We start from the raw sequence: 21,226 nt of genomic DNA on the forward strand, positions 1-21,226 counted from the left end.
CAACTGGCTCACCAACGCCCTTGAGTAAAGGGAACTTGACCCACGGAAGCACTTAGCTCTACATATACATTATGCAATGCACTCCTAATGCCCTCTGAAGTAGCCTAGCTAACCACTCAGCTGGAAAATAAGCCACTATGAGGCAAAAAAGAGGCCCACCTCTGCATTTTGAAGATACTGAGAAATATTAACAGGAAGGCAGCTACCAAACAAGGAATGGGTGGGATTGTATGAGTGAATTCCAGAAGTCAATACAACAGGTCAGCATCTGCAATTTCAACTCAACTGTGCCAATTAATTTGATGTCTGGGCTTTGTGCCTCGAAGCTACATAACAGTCATGATGCTGACCCGGAGGACATGATCTCAAAAGGGACAGTCCACAAATAGAACTTGGAGATGTTCAGGGCCGATGGTGGACACAGGGCCAGGGCAGCACCCAGATTAAGTGACGCCTCTCTGGAATTACTGCTGGATACATTCTGGAGGAAGAGGGACACAGTATTGAGCAGCAACAAGGAAGGCACGGGGTAGCTGAGGAGGTGAGCAGCAGGAGCACTGTGCCCAGGTTATGAAAGCAATGTAGGAAGTGACTTAATGATCTGTGGTCATGTGATTCTCTTTGCAGAGCTCCTTCACCTCATTGATTCCTTGTGGGGGTCATGAATCAAGTTTGCAGGGGGTATTCCCTGTCTCCTACGAGTCCATAACACCGCTTCCTGGAATGAAAAGTCTGGAAAGTTGGTATGAAGGCATCATCGCAACTCCCAGTGAATCTGGTGCACACCTGAATGAAACTCTCCTTGTGGTTGCAGACCAGTTGCACACTGCCTGGTGAACACCCTCAGCTTTATGAAATATCCTGCTTGCCATGGTGGTGCTTGGATTGCCATGTGTGTTCAACTGATGGCACCCTGCAGCTGTGGGAATCCAGCCAGAGAGGTGAATCAAAGTGCCCACACATTCAGGCAACTGTCATCACAGGGGAAATGACAAAGTTACTGACACTGGCAAATAATCCACCCATCACCTGCCTTCTGAACTTCTGAGCAGCTGACAGGGGGATCCTGTTGTCAGCAATGCCCTGGAAATATCGAAGGTAAAACAGCTCAGGTCAATGGTCACTTTTACAGGCACTGATAATGATAACCAGGTCCAGCAGGGAGCAGGTCCTCAGATGTCTGCCATCGCCTGTTGTAACAACCTCTGCCTGCAGAAGCACTGCTCTTCTGAGAGATCAGTGAAGCTAAGCCTCTGCCTGTAAATCCTGTGTCATGGGTAGTGCCTCCCTGTGACCTCAGCCTTGTCACTCCGCCCACCCACCCACCTGTGTTCCTCCCCCTAGAACCAGGGAGAGGAATCATGGGCCCTGGTGCTTCTCCTGTTTCCAAGCTCCTTATTCCGTCCCCCCCCCGCCCCCCCCCACCATTTAACCCTCCCCCTCACAACCTTCGGGTGCCCAGAATTGGGAACCATAGTCACAGTGGGGTTGAACTGTAGTGCATCCGCGAGGCTGAGGGCTACGTGGATAGCACGTTCAGAGAGGTGGTCACACTGCAGCTTAAGGGCCTGGAGACAGAGGGGGAATGGGGGACCAAAAGAAGTAACAAAAACAGAGACAGAAATACCTGGAAAAACCCAGCAGGTCTGGCAGCATCGGTGGAGGAGAGCACAGTTGACGTTTCGAGTCCTCATGACCCTTCAACAGAACTAGTTCTGTTGAAGGGTCATGAGGACTCGAAACGTCAACTGTACTCTTCTCCGCCGATGCTGCCAGACCTGCTGAGTTTTTCCAGGTATTTCTGTCTCTGTTTTTGCTTTGGATTTCCAGCATCCGCAGTTTTTTGTTTTTATGACCAAAAGAAGTAGGCAGGTAGTGCAGGAGTCCCCTGGGGTCCTGCTCACAAATTGGTTTTCCGTTTTGGAAGCTGGTGAGGGTGCTGGTTCTTCAGAAGAGTGATATCGGGGCCAAGTTTGTGGCACTACGAGCAGCTCGGCTGTACAGGAGGGGAGGGAGAAGAAAGGAAGAGCAATAGTGATAAGGGATTCATTGGTTAGGGGAGCAGACAGGTGTTTCTGTGGGCGTAGAGGTATCTCCAGGATAGTTTGTTGCCTCCTTGGTGCCAAGGTCAAGGATGTCATAGAGCGGCTGCAGGACATTTTTCTGGGGGAGGGTAAACAGCCAGAGGTCGTGGTTCACATTGGTAGCAATGACTGAGGTAGGAAGGGGGGTGTGGTCCTGCAATCAGAATTTAGGGAGCTAGGTAGAAAATTAGCAAGCCGGACCTCAAACGTAGTAATCTCCGGGTTACTCCCAGTGCCACGTGCCACTGAGTACAGAAATAGGAGGATAAGGCACATGAATGTGTGGCTGGAAAGATGGTGATGCTGGAAAGAGGGAGGGCTTTAGATTCCTGGGACACTGGAACTGGCTCTGGGGAAGATGGCACCTGTACAAGCTGGACAGGTTGCACCTGAACAGAGCTGGGACTGTGTTCCTTGCAGGCCGTTTTGCTAGTGCTGTTGGGAGGGCTTTAAGCTAACTCGGCAGGGGTGTGGGAACCAAGGGAAAATATTAGAGAGGAATACCAGGATGTACAAAATACTGGGAGGGACAGATAGTACTAGTGTAGAGAATAGTAAGTTATTAGGTGAAGTCGGGGTGAGGGAGAAAGTAACAAAATCTAAATCAGAGTTACTATGCATGTATGTGAATGCAGGGGAGTTACAGACGCAGATTGCCATGTGGAAATATAATGTTGTGGCGATAACAGAGACCTGACTCAAGGAAGGGCAGAACTGGGTGTTAGATATTCCCGGGTACAAGGTGTTCAGAAAAGATAGGAAAGGAGGAGGGGCGGCAGTATTGGTTAAGGAGAGCATTGCAGTGCTGGAGAAAGAGGATATCCCAGAGGGTTCAAGGACAGAATCAATTTGGATAGAGCTAAGGAACAAAAAGGGTGCAATTACATTGCCCAGTGTAGTCTACAGACCACCAACTAGTGAGAAGGACGTGGAAGAACAAATCTGCAGGGAAATTACAGAGAGATGCAAGTATTATAGAGTAGTTATAATGGGTGACTTTAATTACCTGATTCTAGACTGGGACAGTGGTAGTGTACAGGGCGAAGAGGGGCAAAAGTTCCTGGATTGTGTTCAGGAAAATTTTCTACGGCAGTACGTGTTCAATCCAACAAGACGCATTATTGGACTTGTTCTTGGAAATGAGGTGGGCCAAGTAGATCAAGTGTCAGCAGGGAAACATTTAGGAGACAGTGATCATCATATTGTACATTTTAGGATGATGATAGAAAAGGACGATAGGCAACCCAGGGTAAGAATAATTAACTGGACGAGAGCTGACTTCGATAGGGCAGGAACGGAGCTGGGCCAGATAGACTGGAACGAAAGATTGGCAGGGAAATCTGTTGCTGAACAATGGGCTACCTTCAAAAAAGAATTGGTTCGGGCACAGTCAAGGTATATTCCATTGAAAGGGAAAGACAGGGCAAACAAATCCAGAGCTCCCTGTATAAAAAAGGAGATAGAAATTAAGATCAAGAAGAAAAAGTGTGCTTACAGCAGGTATCAGGTAGAAAATACAATTGAGAACCAAGAGGAATACAGAAGGTTCCGAAGGAAGGTGAAAAAGCATATTAGAGAAGCAAAGAGGGATTATGAGAAAAGACTGGCAGCCAACATAAAGGGGAATCCCAAAGTCTTCTATAGGCATATAAATAGTAAAAAGGTGGTAAAAGGAGGAATGGGGCTGAATAGGGACCTAAAAGGGAATTTACACATGGATGAAGAGGCCATGGCTGAGGTATTAAATGAATACATCGCATCTGTCTTTATCAAGGAGGTAGATGCTACCCAGGCCATGGTGACAGAAGGGGAAACTATCACTAGAAGGGTTCAAAATTGATAAGGAGGAAGTGTTGAACAGACTGTCGGTACTTAAGGTTGACAAGGCACCTGGACTGGATGAGATGCATCCAAGGATATTGAAGGAAGTGAGAGTAGGGGTTGCAGGGGCACTGGCCATAATTTTTCAGTCTCCCCTAGACTCAAGGGGGTGCCAGAGGACTGGGGAATTGCAAACATTATGCCTTTGTTCAAAAAGGGTTGTAAGGATATGCCCAGCGATTACAGACCAGTCAGTTTAACTTCAGTGGTGGGCAGGATCCTAGAAACAATTATTCGGGATAGAATTAATAGTCACATGGAAAAATATGGGTTGATAAAGAAAAGCCAGCATGGATTTCTAAAGTGGAAATTGTGTTTAACCAACTTGCTGGAGTTTTTCGAAGAGGTAACAGAAAAGCTCGATAAGGGTAATGTTGTTGATGTGGTAGATATGGACTTTCAAAAGGCATTTGATACAATGTCACACAACAGACTTGTGGGAAAAGTTATTGCTCATGGAATAAAAGGAACAGTAAAAAAGTGGATACAGAATTGGCTGAAAAATAGGGAGCAGAGAGTAATGGTCAATAGATATTTTTCAGGTTGGAGGAGGGTTTGTAGCGGAGTTCCTCAGGGGTCGGTATTGGGACCCTTGCTTTTCCAGATGTATATTAATGATCTAGATCATGGTGTGCAGGCGATAATTTCAAAGTTTACAGTTGATACAAAGCTTGGGAGTGTTGTGAACTGTGAGGAGGACGGTGTGGAACTTCAAGAGGACATAGACAAGTTGGTGGAGTGGGCAGATAGGTGGCAGATGAAGTTCAATGTGGAGAAGTGTGAGGTGATGCACCACATTATAGGATGGATGTGAACACATTGGAGAGAGTGCAGAAGAGGTTTACAAGAATGGTTCCAGGGATAAGAAACTTCAGCTATGAGGATAGATTGGAGAGGTTGGGATTGTTCTCCTCGGAGAGAAGAGGGCTAAGAGGAGATTTGATGGAGATGTTCAAAATCATGAGGGGGCTGGACAGGATAGATAGGGAGAAGCTGTTCCCACTCGTAAAAGGATCAAGAACGAGAGGGCACAGATTTAAAGTGATTTGCAAAGGAAGCAAATATGACGTGAGAAAAATACTTTTTCACATGGCGAGAAGTTTGGGTCTGGAATGCGCTGCCTGGAAATGTGGTAGAGGCAGGTTCAATCGAGGTATTCAAGGGGGCATTAGATGATTATTTGAATGGGAACGATGTGCAAGGATATGATAATGGCACTAGGTCATAATGCTCATTTGGAGAGCCGGTGTAGACATGATGGGCCTCCTTCTGTGCCATTAAGATTCTGTGATTCTGTCAATCCCTCCCCCTGCCGTGTATCTCTCCTCCCCGTGTCCCATCTTTTGTGTTTGTGCCGATCCCACTACACCCATGTCATTGATACTTTGGATAGCGATAGTCTTCCTCCTCTGTTGTCAAGCAGGTCCACCATGCCTTGCACCCTGATCTTGTCAGTTGAAAACCTCCAGTGATAAGTTTAAATACCCACCTGAGCTGCTGAAGCTCAAGCCCTGGGAAACCCATGTGGCACATGTTAGATTTGGAGCAAAGTTAAAAGCAATTTCTAAACACCTCATTAAAGTCTCCTAAGGGTGCAAATTGCCTGAATTACTACCTGGCCCCCACAGTAAATAAATCCCAAACTTCAGTGAATACGTTTCTCACTCACCTCCAAATGTGTCTCTGTTAAACCCCCGGCTGGGCGCCTTGGAGCCGGGTTGTGCCCTTCGTTGAAAGTTCAGAAAATTTTAAGACCCCGCCTTCCCCAAACTCACTTGTTCGAGGTGATAAAATTCTCCCCCATGTCTAGAAAATACTTTCTGCTGTAAACATTTAGGCCAGAATATAACGCTCATCGGGCGGGCGCGCACCCAACCCGACCGAGAGTAAAATGAGACGCGATGACATCTGGCGAGCATCCCGAAGCCATCTTACACTCGCGCGATATTTCCGTCGGCGGACGCCTGAATTGGCAGCGCGCCTGCTGACAATTAAAAGACCTATTAAGGTCATTAAAGCTATAATTAAAATAAATTTTTCGCTGCCCGTTCAACCTTACAGTTAGCGGGCAGGCGAAAAGGCCAAGCGGCCTTTGCATTTTTCAGGAAACCTAATCCACAGGCGGGGTGAGGTTTCCGACAGCAAATAAAAATAAAATTAACATTTTAACATTTCATTAATAACGTGTCCCTGCTCATGTGACAGAGTCACATGAGGGGATGTGTTTTATAACATTTTTAAAATCTTTATTTTTAATGTTCTAAACTCTTCATCTCCCTGAGGCTGCTCTGTGCCTCAGGGAGCTTTTCCAGCGCGCACCCGCATGCATGTGTGAACTTGTGCTCCCGTCCTCCTCCTCCCCCAACATAGGCAGTGCTGAGCGCTGCCACGCGTGTTTCACGCTGGGCGGGCCTTAATTGGCCCGCGTGAAATCGCGGTCCGGCCCTGATAGTGGGCGGTGGTCAGCTTCCCGACTGCCCCCACCCACCCCTGCCGAGCCCGACTGACGAGGGGAAAATCCTCCCCTTAGTGTAGACACACATGAGGGGAGAGCAGAGTGTCTGATGAATGGGTAACTCAATGGGAGAGGGTGAATGTCAAATTCTGGGGAGGGGGCACAGTGTCTTGGTGGAGAATCCAGAAATGGTGGAATGCAGATATCTCGGAAGGTGATCGGGCTGCAGGAGGTTACAGAGATAGAAAAGAGCAAGGTCATGAAGGGATTTGAACATTAGGATGAGAATTTTAAATTTGAGGTGTTACCAGAGCCTGAGCCAATGTAAGTCAACGAGCACAACAGTGATGGGTGAAGGGGATTTGCTGCAAATAGGGATACGGACAACAGAGCTTTGGGTGAGCTGAGGTTTTTAAAGGGTGGAACATGGGAGCCGGGCTAAAAGAGCGCTGGATTCATAGTGACTGGAGGTAAGAAAAGCATGGATGAGGGTTTCAGAAATAGGTCGGATGAGGCAGGGAAGGAGATGGGTGATGTTTAGAGGCGTTGTCATTTGGATGAGACAATCTGCCCTCTCAGGTGGATGTAAAAGATCTCTGTGCACGATCCCTCAAGCAACGTCACTAAAATAGATGATCCAGCCCTTTCTGCACTTTTGAAGTTGATCCCACTCTACATTCATTAACTTCCTTCAGATCTTTATGGTCGCACTTTCTTCACAATCTGCAGCCCTCTTGTATTGAAATGACTATTAATGCCTTGATCTCCCAAATGCCTTTTCATGAGGCAATGGAAATCTGTTTCTCTTGGTCCTTTGTAGATCTGGTTTCTTCACGTCTTTCATAGATTCAAACAACAGCTGCTGCATTTTCCGCTTTCGTTGTTAGAAATGAAGGAGTGGATACTCTTTGTATTGAAGCACATGCTGTAAAAGGCTCATGAACGCAGAGAATAATCAATAACCTTCTGATCTCAAATAAAACTCCCAGATTTCCTCCAAAGATCTTTCAAGTCACTCCAAAACAAATTCCTTTTATCAACTCTATAAAGATTGGAAGAGCGACAACAGTTGTGCTTTGGCCTGGAGAAATCAATCTAAATAATGTCCCAGGATTGACTAAGTTTCATTATAACTCAGCCTGTAAATTCAGGGATCAATCTTGAAGCTCTCCTCTGTTTATACAGCTTTCCTGTAACATGAAGACCAAAGCTCCAGGTGATAATCCAGGTGCAGCCTCATCAGGCCAGGTACAACTTCAGTGCATGTCCTTTGATTCAGATGTCACAGCCCTCACTTTACATCCCAATACTTTAGTTGTTTTCTAGACTGCCTGTGAACATTTTTAATAACCCATCCACCAAAACTGTCAGTTCACATACATTCACCCTACACTGGGGCCCAGTAATGTGTGTTGCTAGACTAATAATCAGAAATCAAGAGTTGAAATCCCAACTTAAGAATTTGAATTCAGTTAAATGTACAAATGTATAAATTGGAAAATGACCATGATGCAGGTAGGTTGTAAAAATGCAAATACTTCACTATTTCTGTGCCTGCTGTATAGTTACAAATTGGGACTACAAACTTATACTAGATTAAAGTGGGCACCATTAACAAATGCAAGACAATGTAACTGTGGTAATATGTTACCACACAGGTGCAACAACAGGTAGGAATAGAGTTACAGACCTTTGACCATTCTCCTGTCTGCCACTTGTAACAGTTTGTGTGGTCCTCACACTCCTCCTCCTCATTGGGTTTAGTTGCAAGATCACACTTGCTTTGTGGATTAGTGCAATTCACTGTCCTTAGGTGGACTCCTCGACCACAGTCTGTAGAGCACTGTAGGAAATTGATCACAGTTAATATTTCAATTCTCATAATGTTTCCATTTTTCCATGTGCTCATCCTAGGATTCTACTCACTAATAAAATTAGTCTATCCATATAAACAATGGGCAGAATCATCCCAGATTTGCACAAAGTGTGGTGATGGGTGGGAAAAAGGACGTTTTACCTGTTGGCCACAATGGCATGTTTTCACGCCAAATCATCCCAATCCCACCTCATTAACCAGGCATTCCCGGGAAACACGCCGTTTCGCTGGCGGGCAGCCTCCGATTCGCCCGCCACACTGTCACCTCGCCGCTTCCTCACGCCTGGCACCATATTTAAAGTGCAGCAAGGCGCACACCTCTCAGCGCTTCCAGCCCAGGGCTGCTGCACAGAAGATATGGCCTCAAAAGGCAAGAAGACTGCAGCCCCCCGATTCCTGGGACACCTTCTGGACACTGGTGGAGCCCACCGCAATGTCCTCTACACCCACTCTGGCTGCAGGAGGCCCATCAGTGTCACCACTCCAGCTTGGCAGGCAGTGGCAGAGGTGGTCAGTGCCAACGCTGCACAGAAGAGTTTCGCCATCCGGTGCAGAAAGAGGATGAATGATCTCATCCATTCTGCCAGGGTAAGGCGTCATCACTCTAACTCTCACACACACAAGCCCATCACATATTCGCTGGCATCTCACTCACTGTCAGCTCAAGGGACATCACCACTCAACTCGCTCTCACACACACACCCTCACATCTCCACCTGGCCTCATCTCCTCTGGAGACTGCCTCCTCAGCCCTCACCCTCTTGAGACCGCTGCACAGATAAACATGTGTCCCCACACACACTGGGATACCGCTCACCCGCACCTCCCCCCCCCCTTACCCAGTAATGCCCTAGCCTTGCAGCCTCTTCCCTGGCTTGAGGTCACTTCTCCCCCTTTCCCAGGCAAACCATATCCCTGCCGCCATCGAAAAGACACCCCCACCTTGTGGCTGGTCTCGCAAGTAAAGGCCTGCCCACGGAGGCCCCTAAAAGTGATGTGGTGCTGTCTGCAAAGCCTGGTGCTGATGACCGCAAGTGCTGACTGAAACACGGTGGGCAAACAAACCTCAAAGTCCCGAGTGAAGTGCAGCTCGCCAAGTGCACGTCGCTTATGTACAGTTGTGAAACACGTTGGCGTGATTGTGCCAGGATGATCCAGCGTGGGGAATGATTCCGGTGAGCAGGGCTTATAATGAAATGCGGATGTCTTAATATGACATTCCCAATGTCCGGCAGCGGGAAATGCAGCCCGCCATTGTTGAACGGAGCGGTGAGTGCAAACTGATTTCACGACGGTGTGAAACCGTTATTTGGCCTTCCTGCTGTATTGTCCCCTCACACCCACCATGCCCGACACCAACAGGGATGGAAAATTCCGCCCAGTGCCTTCTTTATATGTTTGTTCTGAAAAATGCCCACTATCAGTTTTGGTGCTTGCTACTAAAACAATAACTTGTATTTACACACTATCTTTAAAGTAGCAAAAGCAGCAGAGCCCAGGCCCAGAGATACGGTATTAATTGAGGGAGTTGGGGAGCTGAGAGCTGGTATTAACAGGGTTGAGGGGAGGTGGCTTTGAGGAATGTTGCATAATTTAATAGTTTAAGTTACAAAACCTCTACAGCTGCTTCTTTTCATTTCATTGGCTTTGAATTAGGCCTCAAAATTCTAAAGTTGTCAGCTTTTTTAGAGCCTGTATCAGGTTTTTGCAAGGTGTAGGTGACAGCCTCATGAGGCCAGGCAAACCTTCAGTGCCACGTCCTTTGACTAAGATGTCACACCCCTCGCTATACATCCCAACGCTTTAGTTGTTTTGTAGACTGCCTGTGTACAGTTTTAATGACCCACTGACAAAAAACTATTAGATCTCATTTCTACTGTGTTAACTCACGCACAATACACAACACTGGTAGCATACTGGTGACGTTACTGGATTAACAGTCAGGAAACACGAGTTCACGTAGCAGCTTGAGAATTTGAATTCAGTTAAATACACAAATTGGAAATAAAAAACTGATATCAGTGTGTGTTTGTGACACTTGCTGGGTGCATTTCAGGACATAGTGTCTGAAAAGCAAGAGTATTTTATGCGAAAAACCCATAACTCATGAGTGTCCCAGGCATTGAAAGGTTTTCCCATTGGGAATGGGCCAGTCTTAATCAGGCTGTGATTGTCTGGTTACTCACTGTGTGGTGGTGTTCATTTTTAATCTCTTTAAATGAGGAGTAAATTAGGACTTTCAGTTTCATTGCCATAAATTATTAGTCCACAGGGAGTGAATTTAGCATCAAATAAAACTCTTTCTAATATCGCTTCACAGAGCAAGGCAGAAGTTGTTTACTGATGTCAGGGACAAAGCCAGGAGTGAAAAGCTGGATTCTAAATGGTTAGCGTGTCAATCAAATCAGCAATGAGAAATAAAAGCAAAGAACTGCGGATGCTGGAAATCAAAAACAAAAACAAAAACAGAAATACCTGGAAAAACTCAGCAGGTCTGGCAGCATCGGTGGAGAAGAAAAGAGTTGACGTTTCGAGTCCTCAACTCGAAACATCAACTGTGCTCTTCTCCACCGATGCTGCCAGACCTACTGAGCTTTTCCAGCAACAAGAAAGATGGTTTTAACTCAATGTGATATTATATAGCATCTCAATTAATTTAATAGATAATCATGGAGTGCAAAAAGAGGCCATTCAGTCTATCGTTGAGCCTTTGCTGGCTCTTTGAAAAAGTCTCCAATTAGCTCCGCTCCCCTGTTCTTTCTTCCAAAATTTTTTCCCTCCCAGTATTTATCCAGTTCCCTTTTTAAAGTTCCCATTGAACCTGCTTCCACCGCCCTTTCTAGCAGCGCATTGCAGCTCCTATAATAACACTGAGTAAAATTCTCCTCATGCCATCTCTGGCTCTTTTGCCAGTTATCTAAAATTTAGTGGGGAATGCAACAAATTCACTCCCTTCGCCAAACCGCCACCTGGAACATTAATCCCGTTTTCTTTTTAACTTTTAAATGCCGACCATCCGCTGTGTATTTCCAGCAACTTAGGTTTTAGTTTTAGGTTTTCAGAATCTGTGTGTTTTGTTTTATCCCACTGACCTGCCTTGAATTAAGACTTTTCTCAATCAATCATCCCACAATCAGTCTCAATGCTGGGACCAGCATCAGAGTGCAGCAATTGGCCAAGCAGCTTTGGAAATCTGCCAGTCTTAGCTATGGTACACTGACTGGTATTGATACAACAAACTGTCACTCAGATTCCAGCTAGCATCATTAAAAATCCATTAATGATTGCTTTACTCAGAAATTACTAAATGTGCATAAAGATGAAATGGTCATGATAGACAAAGCCGTTTCTTTTCATCGTGTGCTTTTGCCTGAGGCTGAAAAAAATGCTGGCACAATAAATCTGGTCAATTGTAGAGTTAGCAGAGGATTTAACATTGCTGTAAACTCTATTATCGTATGGACTGCCATCACAGGTAAGGGAGGTGACATATAAAAGCATCAAACTGCAAAATGTCAAAAAAAACCTGCAATTGAAAATGTAACCTCCTTCATGTGAAGGACTGGATGTGTACTTGGTGAAATTTGGCATTTTTATGAGGTTATTTTGAATATAAAGAGAAGAAATGTAACAATAACACTCAGATGAGTTATTCATAGCACAAACTGGCCCAAATACTCCAATTCTCATACCCATATTTAAATCCCTCCACTACCTTGTTCCTCCCTATCATTGAAACAATCTCCAGTGTTACAAATCCTTCCCCCAAATTCTGTTACTGTTATTCCAGCCTCTTGTGCAACCCCCTTTGTCCAACCAATGGAGGCCTGCCTTCAGTTGCCTTGGTCTTATGCTGAATCTCTCTCATCTCCACCTCACTTTCTTCCTCTAAGATGTCCTTAAAATTAGCCCATGTCTTTGATCACACCATCCTAATAAGCCTTTGTTGGCTTGGCTTTCAGTTTGCTCCAGAGATGAAGCGCCTTGGGATGTTTTTCTATGTGATATATAAATGCAAGTTAAAGTGGCAGTGAGCAGTGTGAATCCTTCTATCCAGGCGTAGCCAAGCTGCCTTTATGCTGTTCTGTGGTTAGCAGCATTTGTGCAACAGGTCTATCACAGTTTTGGTGGCAAGGAATGCTGGTTTCTCACTGGCTCTTTCTGTTATCACTGGTATTAACAGGGCAATAGCACATTCTGGAGGAGCATCATGAGAGGTCTTTTCCAGAGTCTGTGTTGGGCATAACTCTGATCATTTTTCATGCTAGCAAAAATGCATTTACTCTTTTCACAACACCATGATTTATGTGCCCCAATGTGAATGTTCTGAGCAATGTGTCCAGATCCAAACGTCACATCCAGCCTGAGCATGTCCTTCTGCTCTGGCATAAGGTCACAGGGAGACCAGTGATACAATTCAGAAGCTAATATGGAAAAACAATTACTGTCTGAATGACAGAAAAGGTCCTAAACAATTTATTTATAGGAAGTGTGCTACAATTTAATAGAATCACAGACAGACCATTCAGCCCAACTGGTCTATGCCAGTATTTATTCTCCAAATAAGTCTTCTCCCACCTTATTTCAAAAAACTCTATAAGCATCTATTCCTTCCTCCTTTGTGTTTATCTAGCTTCCCCTTAAATACAACTATGTTATTTGCTTCAACGACTCTATGTGGAAGTGAGTTCCATATTCTCACCAGGTAATTTGCCATTAACATAAGACTTGAGAGCACAAAGGTGTTTTTCAAAATTAAATTTCACTATGTATTTCACATTACATTGGTTTCACTTTATTTGTGTGTGCATTATCATTATTAGTTGAGACTAGAGTAGTCAGAGAGCTAATTGTACTGGCACCCCTCATGGTTGGCACATATTGATGGTTACAGGGACATTTCCTTTATTGTGGAAGAAACAATTGTGTTTTTTTGTTTCTTCTTTATTGAAAGTTCAAGCTAGTGTCCAGTGTTGCACTCGCCACTCTGTGGGACCTGGCTGAACTTGCAGACTCAGCTGGCCCTCCCTTCTGTGCATTGTATAGGACATTGGCCGAGATCACTCTCAGTGGGGATAATTGAAATGTTGTAGATGAATTCGAATCTCTGTAACTCTGCTAGCCGACACCCTGAGGTGGACCCACATGTGGACAGTACTGACACCTCCCTTTAGGTCCCTCATTTTCTTACTTTGACTGACTCTCCCCAGCAACCCCACCACACCCAGGATACCAAGCCTTTCCCACTTCACTCCTCCATGCCTCTGGCCCCTCCATCTGTGCTCCCTTTGATCTCTCTTCTACTCCCCCATGGACCCCACTCCAAAACCCCCCTCACCACCGACTCACCTTTGCCGATCCTAAGCCTCCATGCAAGCTGCCATTCTCCTCCTCCCCTCCCTTGTGCCACCGAGTTCAACAAGGAAACTTGCTGACCTCAGACACAACTGCACAAAGCCGACTGGAGAATGCCACCTGTAAACAAATGTGAACCGGGTGCCACGAGTTCCTCGTGCGCCGTTGACTTTAGCTTGAAGGTAGGGCATCATTTTAAAAAGTTTTACGCTAATGATTATTCATACCATGCAAATGTATTATAAGCATTACAGGCTGACGTAAGGCTTGACAAGCGCAAGGACGCTGCTGAATGTATCCATGTATCTCAACCCACCGTCTGGAAATCAAAATTTTGCATCCTGTCTAATTAAGTCAATGTCAAGTTTACCACTCTTGGGGCTCCATAAAATCTGCACCCCCCCACCCCCCACCCCCCGACCCTCCACGTGTTGTCTGATCTGTTGAGTGTTTCCAGTATTTTCTACTTTTATTAAGGAAACCACTCTGGGTACATTTGAAAAGTCCACCCCTATATTAACTGCAAACTATTTTCTTATCCCAGTCTATGATATTTAATGTCCCCCATTATTCCAACTCTTTTGCCTTTGTAGACTGCACTAATTTGTGCAAAAGTCTCATCCCTGATATCTTACCCAATGTTTAGTTTGCAATGTCATCGTCGTTGGCATCAGCTATCTCTTGGTTCGAAGATGACGTCTACGCTGCCATGGGTCTTCATGTGACTGAACAAGCTGATTCTTGACCCGCAGATCTTTGGACATGTGGCGGGATATCCCAGGCGGGAGTGGGATCTGGAGCGCAGGTTTCGCTTCCTTCTCTGCCACTGCTCTGCCTCATCATTAAGGTGTTTGGACTCAATGCAAGATGCAGCTTGATGGACAAATTGTCGCCATTTTAAATGATTTGTAGCAAGCTCAACCCAGTCATTAATGTAAAATCTGACACAAAGAGAGCTTCAGAGTGTCTTTGAAGGCTTTTCTTTGTCCTCCCCTGGAACATTGGCCATTTGAGAGTTGAGGTAACAAGACATCGAGGGGGAGATGGTTTTCAGCCAACCAGGTACAGTGTTCAGTCCACTGTAGTTGATTTTGCAGAAGTTTGCCTGGATGTTTGAGGAGCTGGTTTCAAGAAAAACAAAAGGTTAGCTCGACCTCCTCCCTTTGAATGTGGAGGATTCGATGGAGGCATTGCTGATGGAATTTCTCTCATGTTCTTATGTGTTGTTGATACACAGTCCAGGTCTCACTGCAGTACAGGAGTTTGGTGGCAACAACTGCTCTGTAAACTAGGCATTTTGTTGACTTGTGGAGGTCTTTGTTGTCAAACACTTGCTGCTGTAGTTTGTAGTAGGCTGGCTTGACAATGGTGGCCTCTTGAGAGAGGGGGCTGCCAAGGTAAGGGAAATGCTCAATATATTCCAGTCTCTCCTTCAACATATATGAGAGGTGCAATATTTGGCTGACCAGGTCTGGGGTGATATATAAGTTTTACTTTGGCAACATTCAGGGACAGGCCAAGTCTCGTGTATGAAAATGGAAGCCATTGAGAGTGGCTTGAATATCAGGTACAGAGTGAGCCATGATGCTGCAGTCAGCTGCAAACTGTGGATGTCTATGTTGGTTAGTTTAATTTTGGCACGGAGGCAACTGAGGTTAAAGGGTTTTCCACATAGGCGGCATTTAATACTCATACCAGAGGGCAGTTGACCAGCCACTGTCAGGTAGATTGTAATTAATATGGGGGCTATCACACAGCCTTGCTGGACACCTGCCAAATTTGGAAGGTCTGTTTCTGAACTCCCACTCCAGACAACTGCAGGCGTATCACCATGAAGCAGTCGCAGGATTGTGCTGATGTTTCTTGCGCATCCAAATCTTTGGTGCACAATCCACAGAGCCTCGTGATTTACTGAATCATTGCTTTGGTCAGGTCGATGAATGCATTGATGAGTTCCCAGTGTTGTTCTCGACATTTTCCTTGGGTTTGTCTAGCAACAAAGGCCATGTCAGAGTTTCCTATGGAAGGTTGAAAATCACACTCTCATCCTTCCTCATCCATGGGAAGTCAGTGATTCAGGAGAATGTGTGTCAGGATTTTCCCTATTATGGACAAGAGGGAAATACCTCGATAGTTTCCTCAGTTTGATCTATCCCCCTTCTTGAAGATAGTTACAATTGTCACATTCCTGAAGTCGGCGGGCCGGGGCGGGGGGGAGGTGTTGGTGGGGGAGGGGTTGTTCTTTTCCCTCCTAGATCCTTAGGACAGGTGCATGGAGTTGTGATGGGAGCAAAGATCCACCAGCTTTGAAGACCTCAACTAGAAAACCATTGTTGTCTTCCATCCATTTGATTGCTTGTTGCAGCTCTCCCATCGATGGTGGTTCACCCATGGATTCTACCACAGGGTACTGGGGATAGCCTGGAGAGTATCAGCTGCCAGTGTAGATTCATTGTTGAGGAGTTGTTGAAAATGTTCTTTCCAGCATTGACAGGTCGCATTAGCATCCTTAAGAAGTGACACCATCCTGTGAGCAAAGGGGATTTTGTCCATTTGTCCTTGGTCTATAGATGGCCCTGGTGGCTTCAAAAAAGCCACAAATGTCATGGTTGTCAGCATATTGTTGGATCTTTGGATCTTTCTCTTCCCACCACATGTTCTTTATAGTACAGTTTTGTTTTTAGACGTCAGCCTTGAGCTGTTCAAATGCTGCCTTCTTGACTTGCAACTGTGGGTTGTTCGCCAGGCTATAAAGGCTGTTCATTTTTGTTCCGGGAGGTCACATATTTCAGCATAATTTTTGTCCAATCAGTTCAGGTGACAATGATGCTTGAACCCAATGGTCTGGGTAAATGAATCTAGTACAGTTGACTTTATTTGGTCTCACTGTTCTGGATTTGAGTTGCATGTGTGAAGATTTTCCAGATTGGTTGTGAGCTGCACTTGGAATTCCTCTCTTTGTTCGGGCTGCTTTAGGGCTGAGACTTTGATCTTCTTCCTCTTGGACTTCTGGGCCTTGTGATGTCTTGGTGTTGCTGGGTGTTCATCACTGATTGAACAAGTCTGTGATCTGTCCAGCAGGCATCAGTCCCTTGCATGGATTCAGTGATACAGACATCACTTACATCTTTGACCTGAACAATGACATAATCCAGGAGATGCCAGTGCTTTGATCTAGGATGCCTCCATGTGATTTGTATTTGTCCTTCTGGCAGGAGAGGGTGTTTGTTATAATGGGGCCATGCTGAGCACACTTTGTCAGCAGGAGGACACCATTTGCATTGGCTTTTCTCACCAAATTATTCCCAATAGTTCCGCTCCAGACATCGGAGTCACAGCCAACTCTAGCATTAAAAGCTTCAGAAGGATAATCTTTTTTTCCTTATTGGTTACATATTGGTTACAGCTGAGCTATTGGTGAAGTCTTGCACTTATACAATTGGGGAATTCCGACAGCACATCAAAGGTTCTATTCCAGATGCAAATCCAACTCCGTGGACAGTGTTTCCTTTCCAGTAAAAGGTTTAGCTCTCTCCTTGTTCCTTCAGCTGCCCCTCTTTAGGAAGGCCGGTCTCACTGAGGGTGGCAATATCAATTTGGAGTCTTGATAACTCAGGCGCTACGATTGCAGTTCTTCTTTCCAGATGGTCACTTATGAGTGTTCTAACATTCCAAGTTGCAAAATATAAAGTTTTTTCTCTTTGACCACAAAGATGATGATCCCACAGAGTGTGGTTCCCCAGCCAGGAGAAAGTAGGACAGCCTATTTTTAGGGCACCTTAACTTGCCCCCTTCCCATTTGGGGTGAGCAGAGGGTATATCCTGAAGAGGATGGTTCAGTCACAGATGCTGCTGCCCAAAGACACCTTTGTTCCAACACAGGCGTTTAACGGCCTTCATGTCTATGTAGCCTGTGTGCAGATTCAGGACTCGGGACTCGCAGGTTCACAGCCCTGTCCCCGTTGCCAATTATCCATCACTACAGGACTTGGCAAATGGACCCTGGTAGAAGCCTACGTGTGACTTTGTTTAATGTGGGGACCTTGATGCGTCATCATTGTCCACACGATCTCGATGGGTTGATTTCGGCGACATTCTGCGATGTAGTCCTGATATGTATCACATTGAGGATACCCTCCATCGTGTTATGTGGCACTACCACTGTGCTAAGTGGGATAGATTTCGAACAGATCTAGCAACTCAAGACTAAGCATCCATGAGGCGCTGTGGGCCATCAGCAGCAGCAGAATGAACCACAATCTGTAACCTCATGGCCCGACAAATCCCTCACTCTACCATTACCACCAAGCCAGGGGATCAGCCTTGATTCAAAGAAGAGTATAGGAGGGCATGGCTGGAACAGCACCCGAAAACTGCAGTAAGACCTGGACAATATCCAGGCTTGGGCTGACAAGTGGCAAGTAACATTCACGCCACACAAGTGCTAGGCAATGACCTTTTCCAATAAGAGATGATCTACGCTTCGCCCCTTGACATTTAATGGTATTATCATCACTGAATCTCCCACTATCTACATCCTGGGGACCAGAAACTGAACCAGACTCGCCATATAAATACTGTGGCTACAAGAGCAGGTCAGATGCTGGGAATTCTGTGGTAAATAACCCACCTCGTAACTCTCCAAAATCTGGCCATCATCTACAAGGCACAAGTCAGGAATGTGATGGAATACTCTCCATTCGCCTGGATGCCTCCAACAACAGTCAAGAAGCTTGACATCATCTAGGACAAAGCAGCCGCTTGATTGGCACCCCATTCACAGCCATTCACTCCCTCCACCACCAATACACAGTAGCAGCAAGGTGTACCATCTATAAGATGCACTGCAGAAACTCACCAAGACTCCTCAGACAGCACCTTCCAAACCCATGACCACTATCATCTAGAAGAACAAGGGCAGCAGACACACCCCTCCAAGCCACTCACCATCCTGACTTGGAAATATATCGCTGTTCCTTCACTGTTGCTTGGTCAAAATCCTGGAACTCCCTCCCTAGTATCACAGTGGGTATTCCTACACCACATGGACTGCAGTGGTTCAGGAAGGCAGCTCACCACCACTGTCTAAAAGGTATTTAGGGATGGTCAATAAATGCTAGCCTAACCAGTGACGCCCACATCCCATGAATTAATTTAAAAAATTGCTAAAGGATTTCCACCTACTCCCTAATACTACACAGATTCTAAGCAACATAATCACTAAACCCTTTCTATTCTACATTTATATGCCTTTGCCTGGAGTCAGCACAGGGAATTCTATATTGCAGCAGATTTTCTTATGAAGGTTAACTGACACAGTATGGAGCTGAATTTACAATAACATTTTTTACACTTTTAGCGATTATCTTATTTTGCACTTTGAGTTCTCATTTAATCTCAATCTAGTTTGCTCTATCACATTCAGCATTGGAAGACAATATAGCCAAACCACAGTTGCCCTTTTGGGTCTTTACTAATCTCTTATTTTTGCAAAATTTCTAGTTAATCTTAAGTGTTTGTTGGAAATTCAAACTGATCAGTTCCTCACCTGAGATTCGCAAACAGACTCTTGGAATAAAGCAGAACAGCCCTTTTTATATCATGGGCGGAATCGTCCATGCCCGCTGGTGTCAGGCGTGTTCGCTAGTGTGAGCAGACAAAATAGTGAGAAGGCCAAAAATCGGTTTCACAACGTGGTGAAACCAGTTTGTGATTGTCCGCTCGGCCTGTTGATGGTGGGATGCGTTTCCCACCCTTGGACATCGGGAACCTCATTGTAATATGTCAGCATATCACTGTAAGGCCAGCCCGCTGGACTCATCCCCCCCTCACAGGGTCGTCCACCCATGTCGGCGTACGTGTTTCGGAGCAGCGTATAAAAAGTGCGCACTTGGCGGGCTGCACTTTGAAGGGGACTTAGAGGTGAGTGCACTGTAACATTGCGGAGTGCTTGTGAGGCGTGTTGGGGCGGGGAGGCGGGGCAAAGGCTGCCCTGTGGTTGATGTGACTTTGGGCAAGGGGGGGCAAAAGCTGCCTGTTCCTGTACTCAAATCCTCTGGCTATGAAGGCCAACATACCATTTGCCTTCTTTACCGCCTGCTGCACCTGCATGCTTACCTTCAGCGACTGGTGTACAAGGACACCCAGGTCTCGTTGCACATTCCCCTCTCTTAATTTATAGCCATTCAGATAATAATCTGCCTTCCTGTTTTTGCTACCAAAATGGATAACCTCACATTTATCCACATTATACTGCATCTGCCATGCATTTGCCCACTCACTCAGCTTGTCCAAATCACACTGAAGCATCTCTGCATCCTCTTCACAGCTCACCATCCCACCCAGCTTTGTGTCATCTGCAAATTTGGAGATATTACATTTAATTCCCTCATCTAAATCATTAATATATATTGTGAATAGCTGGGTCCCAGCACTGATCCTTGTGGTACCCCACTAGTCACTGCCTGCCATTCGGAAAAAGACCCTTTTATTTCTACTCTTTGTTTCCTGTCTGCCAACCAGTTTTCTATCCATCTCAATACACTACCCCCAATCCCATGCGCTTTAATTTTACATGCCAATCTCTTATGTGGGACTTTGTCGAAAGCCTTCTGAAAGTCCAAATAAACCACATCCACTGGCTCCCCTCATCAACTCTACTAGTTATATCCTCGAAAAATTCCAGTAGATTTGTCAAGCATGATTTCCCTTTAATAAATCCATTCTGACTCTGTCCAATTCTGCCATTGTTATCCACGTGCTCAGCTATTAAATCTTTTATAATGGACTCTAGAATTTTCCCCACTACTGACATCAGGCTGACTGGTCTACAATTCCCTGTTTTCTCTCTGCCTCCCTTTTTAAATAGTGGGGTTACATTAGCTACCCTCCAATCTGTAGGAGCTGTTCCAGAGTCTATAGAATCTTGGAAGATGACCACCAATGCATCCACTATTTCTAGGGCCACTTCCTTAAGTACTCTGGGATGTAGATTATCAGGCCCTGGGGATTTATTGGCCTTCAATCCCATTAATTTCCCCAACACCATTTCCTTACTAATACTGATTTCTTTCAGTTCCTCCCTCTCACTAAACCCTGTGTTCCCCAACATTTCTGGTATGTTATTAGTGTCCTCCTTTGTGAATACAGATCCAAAGTATGTATTTAGTTGGTCAGCCATTTCTTTGTTCCCCATTAGAAATTCCCCTGTTTCTGAGTGTACTTGATTGTCTTCACCAATCTTTTCCTCTTCACGTACCTATAGAAACTTTTACAGTCAGTTTTTATGTTCCCTGCAAGCTTACTCTCGTACTCTATTTTCCCCTTCTTAATCAATCCCTTGGTCCTCCTTTGCTGAATTCTAAACTGCTCCCAATCCTCAGGTCTGTTGTTTTTTCTGGCCAATTTGTATGCCTCTTCCTTGCATCTAATACTATCTCTAATTTCCCTTGTAAGCCATGGTTTAGCCACCTTTCCTGTTTTACTTTTGTGCCAGACAGGAATAAACAATTGTTGCAGTTCACCCATGCGCTCTTTGAATGTTTGCCATTGCCTATCCACCGACATCCCTTTAAG

At 45.4% G+C, this 21,226-nt stretch overlaps 1 protein-coding gene across 2 annotated transcripts in view; it reads right to left on the reverse strand.

Annotated features, from left to right (window-relative positions):
* The window catches only part of adamts17 (ADAM metallopeptidase with thrombospondin type 1 motif, 17), a 582,619-nt gene that overhangs the window by 31,902 nt on the left and 529,491 nt on the right, over nucleotides 1–21,226 (reverse strand). For both annotated transcript variants that reach the window (XM_078530484.1, XM_078530485.1), the window contains exon 21: nucleotides 8,111–8,263. In XM_078530484.1, the coding sequence (XP_078386610.1) occupies nucleotides 8,111–8,263 (153 nt within the window). The remainder of the gene's footprint in view (nucleotides 1–8,110; nucleotides 8,264–21,226) is intronic.

The sequence above is a fragment of the Cetorhinus maximus genome, chromosome 26, assembly GCF_964194155.1.
Source record: "Cetorhinus maximus chromosome 26, sCetMax3.hap1.1, whole genome shotgun sequence".
NCBI lineage: Eukaryota > Metazoa > Chordata > Chondrichthyes > Lamniformes > Cetorhinidae > Cetorhinus > Cetorhinus maximus.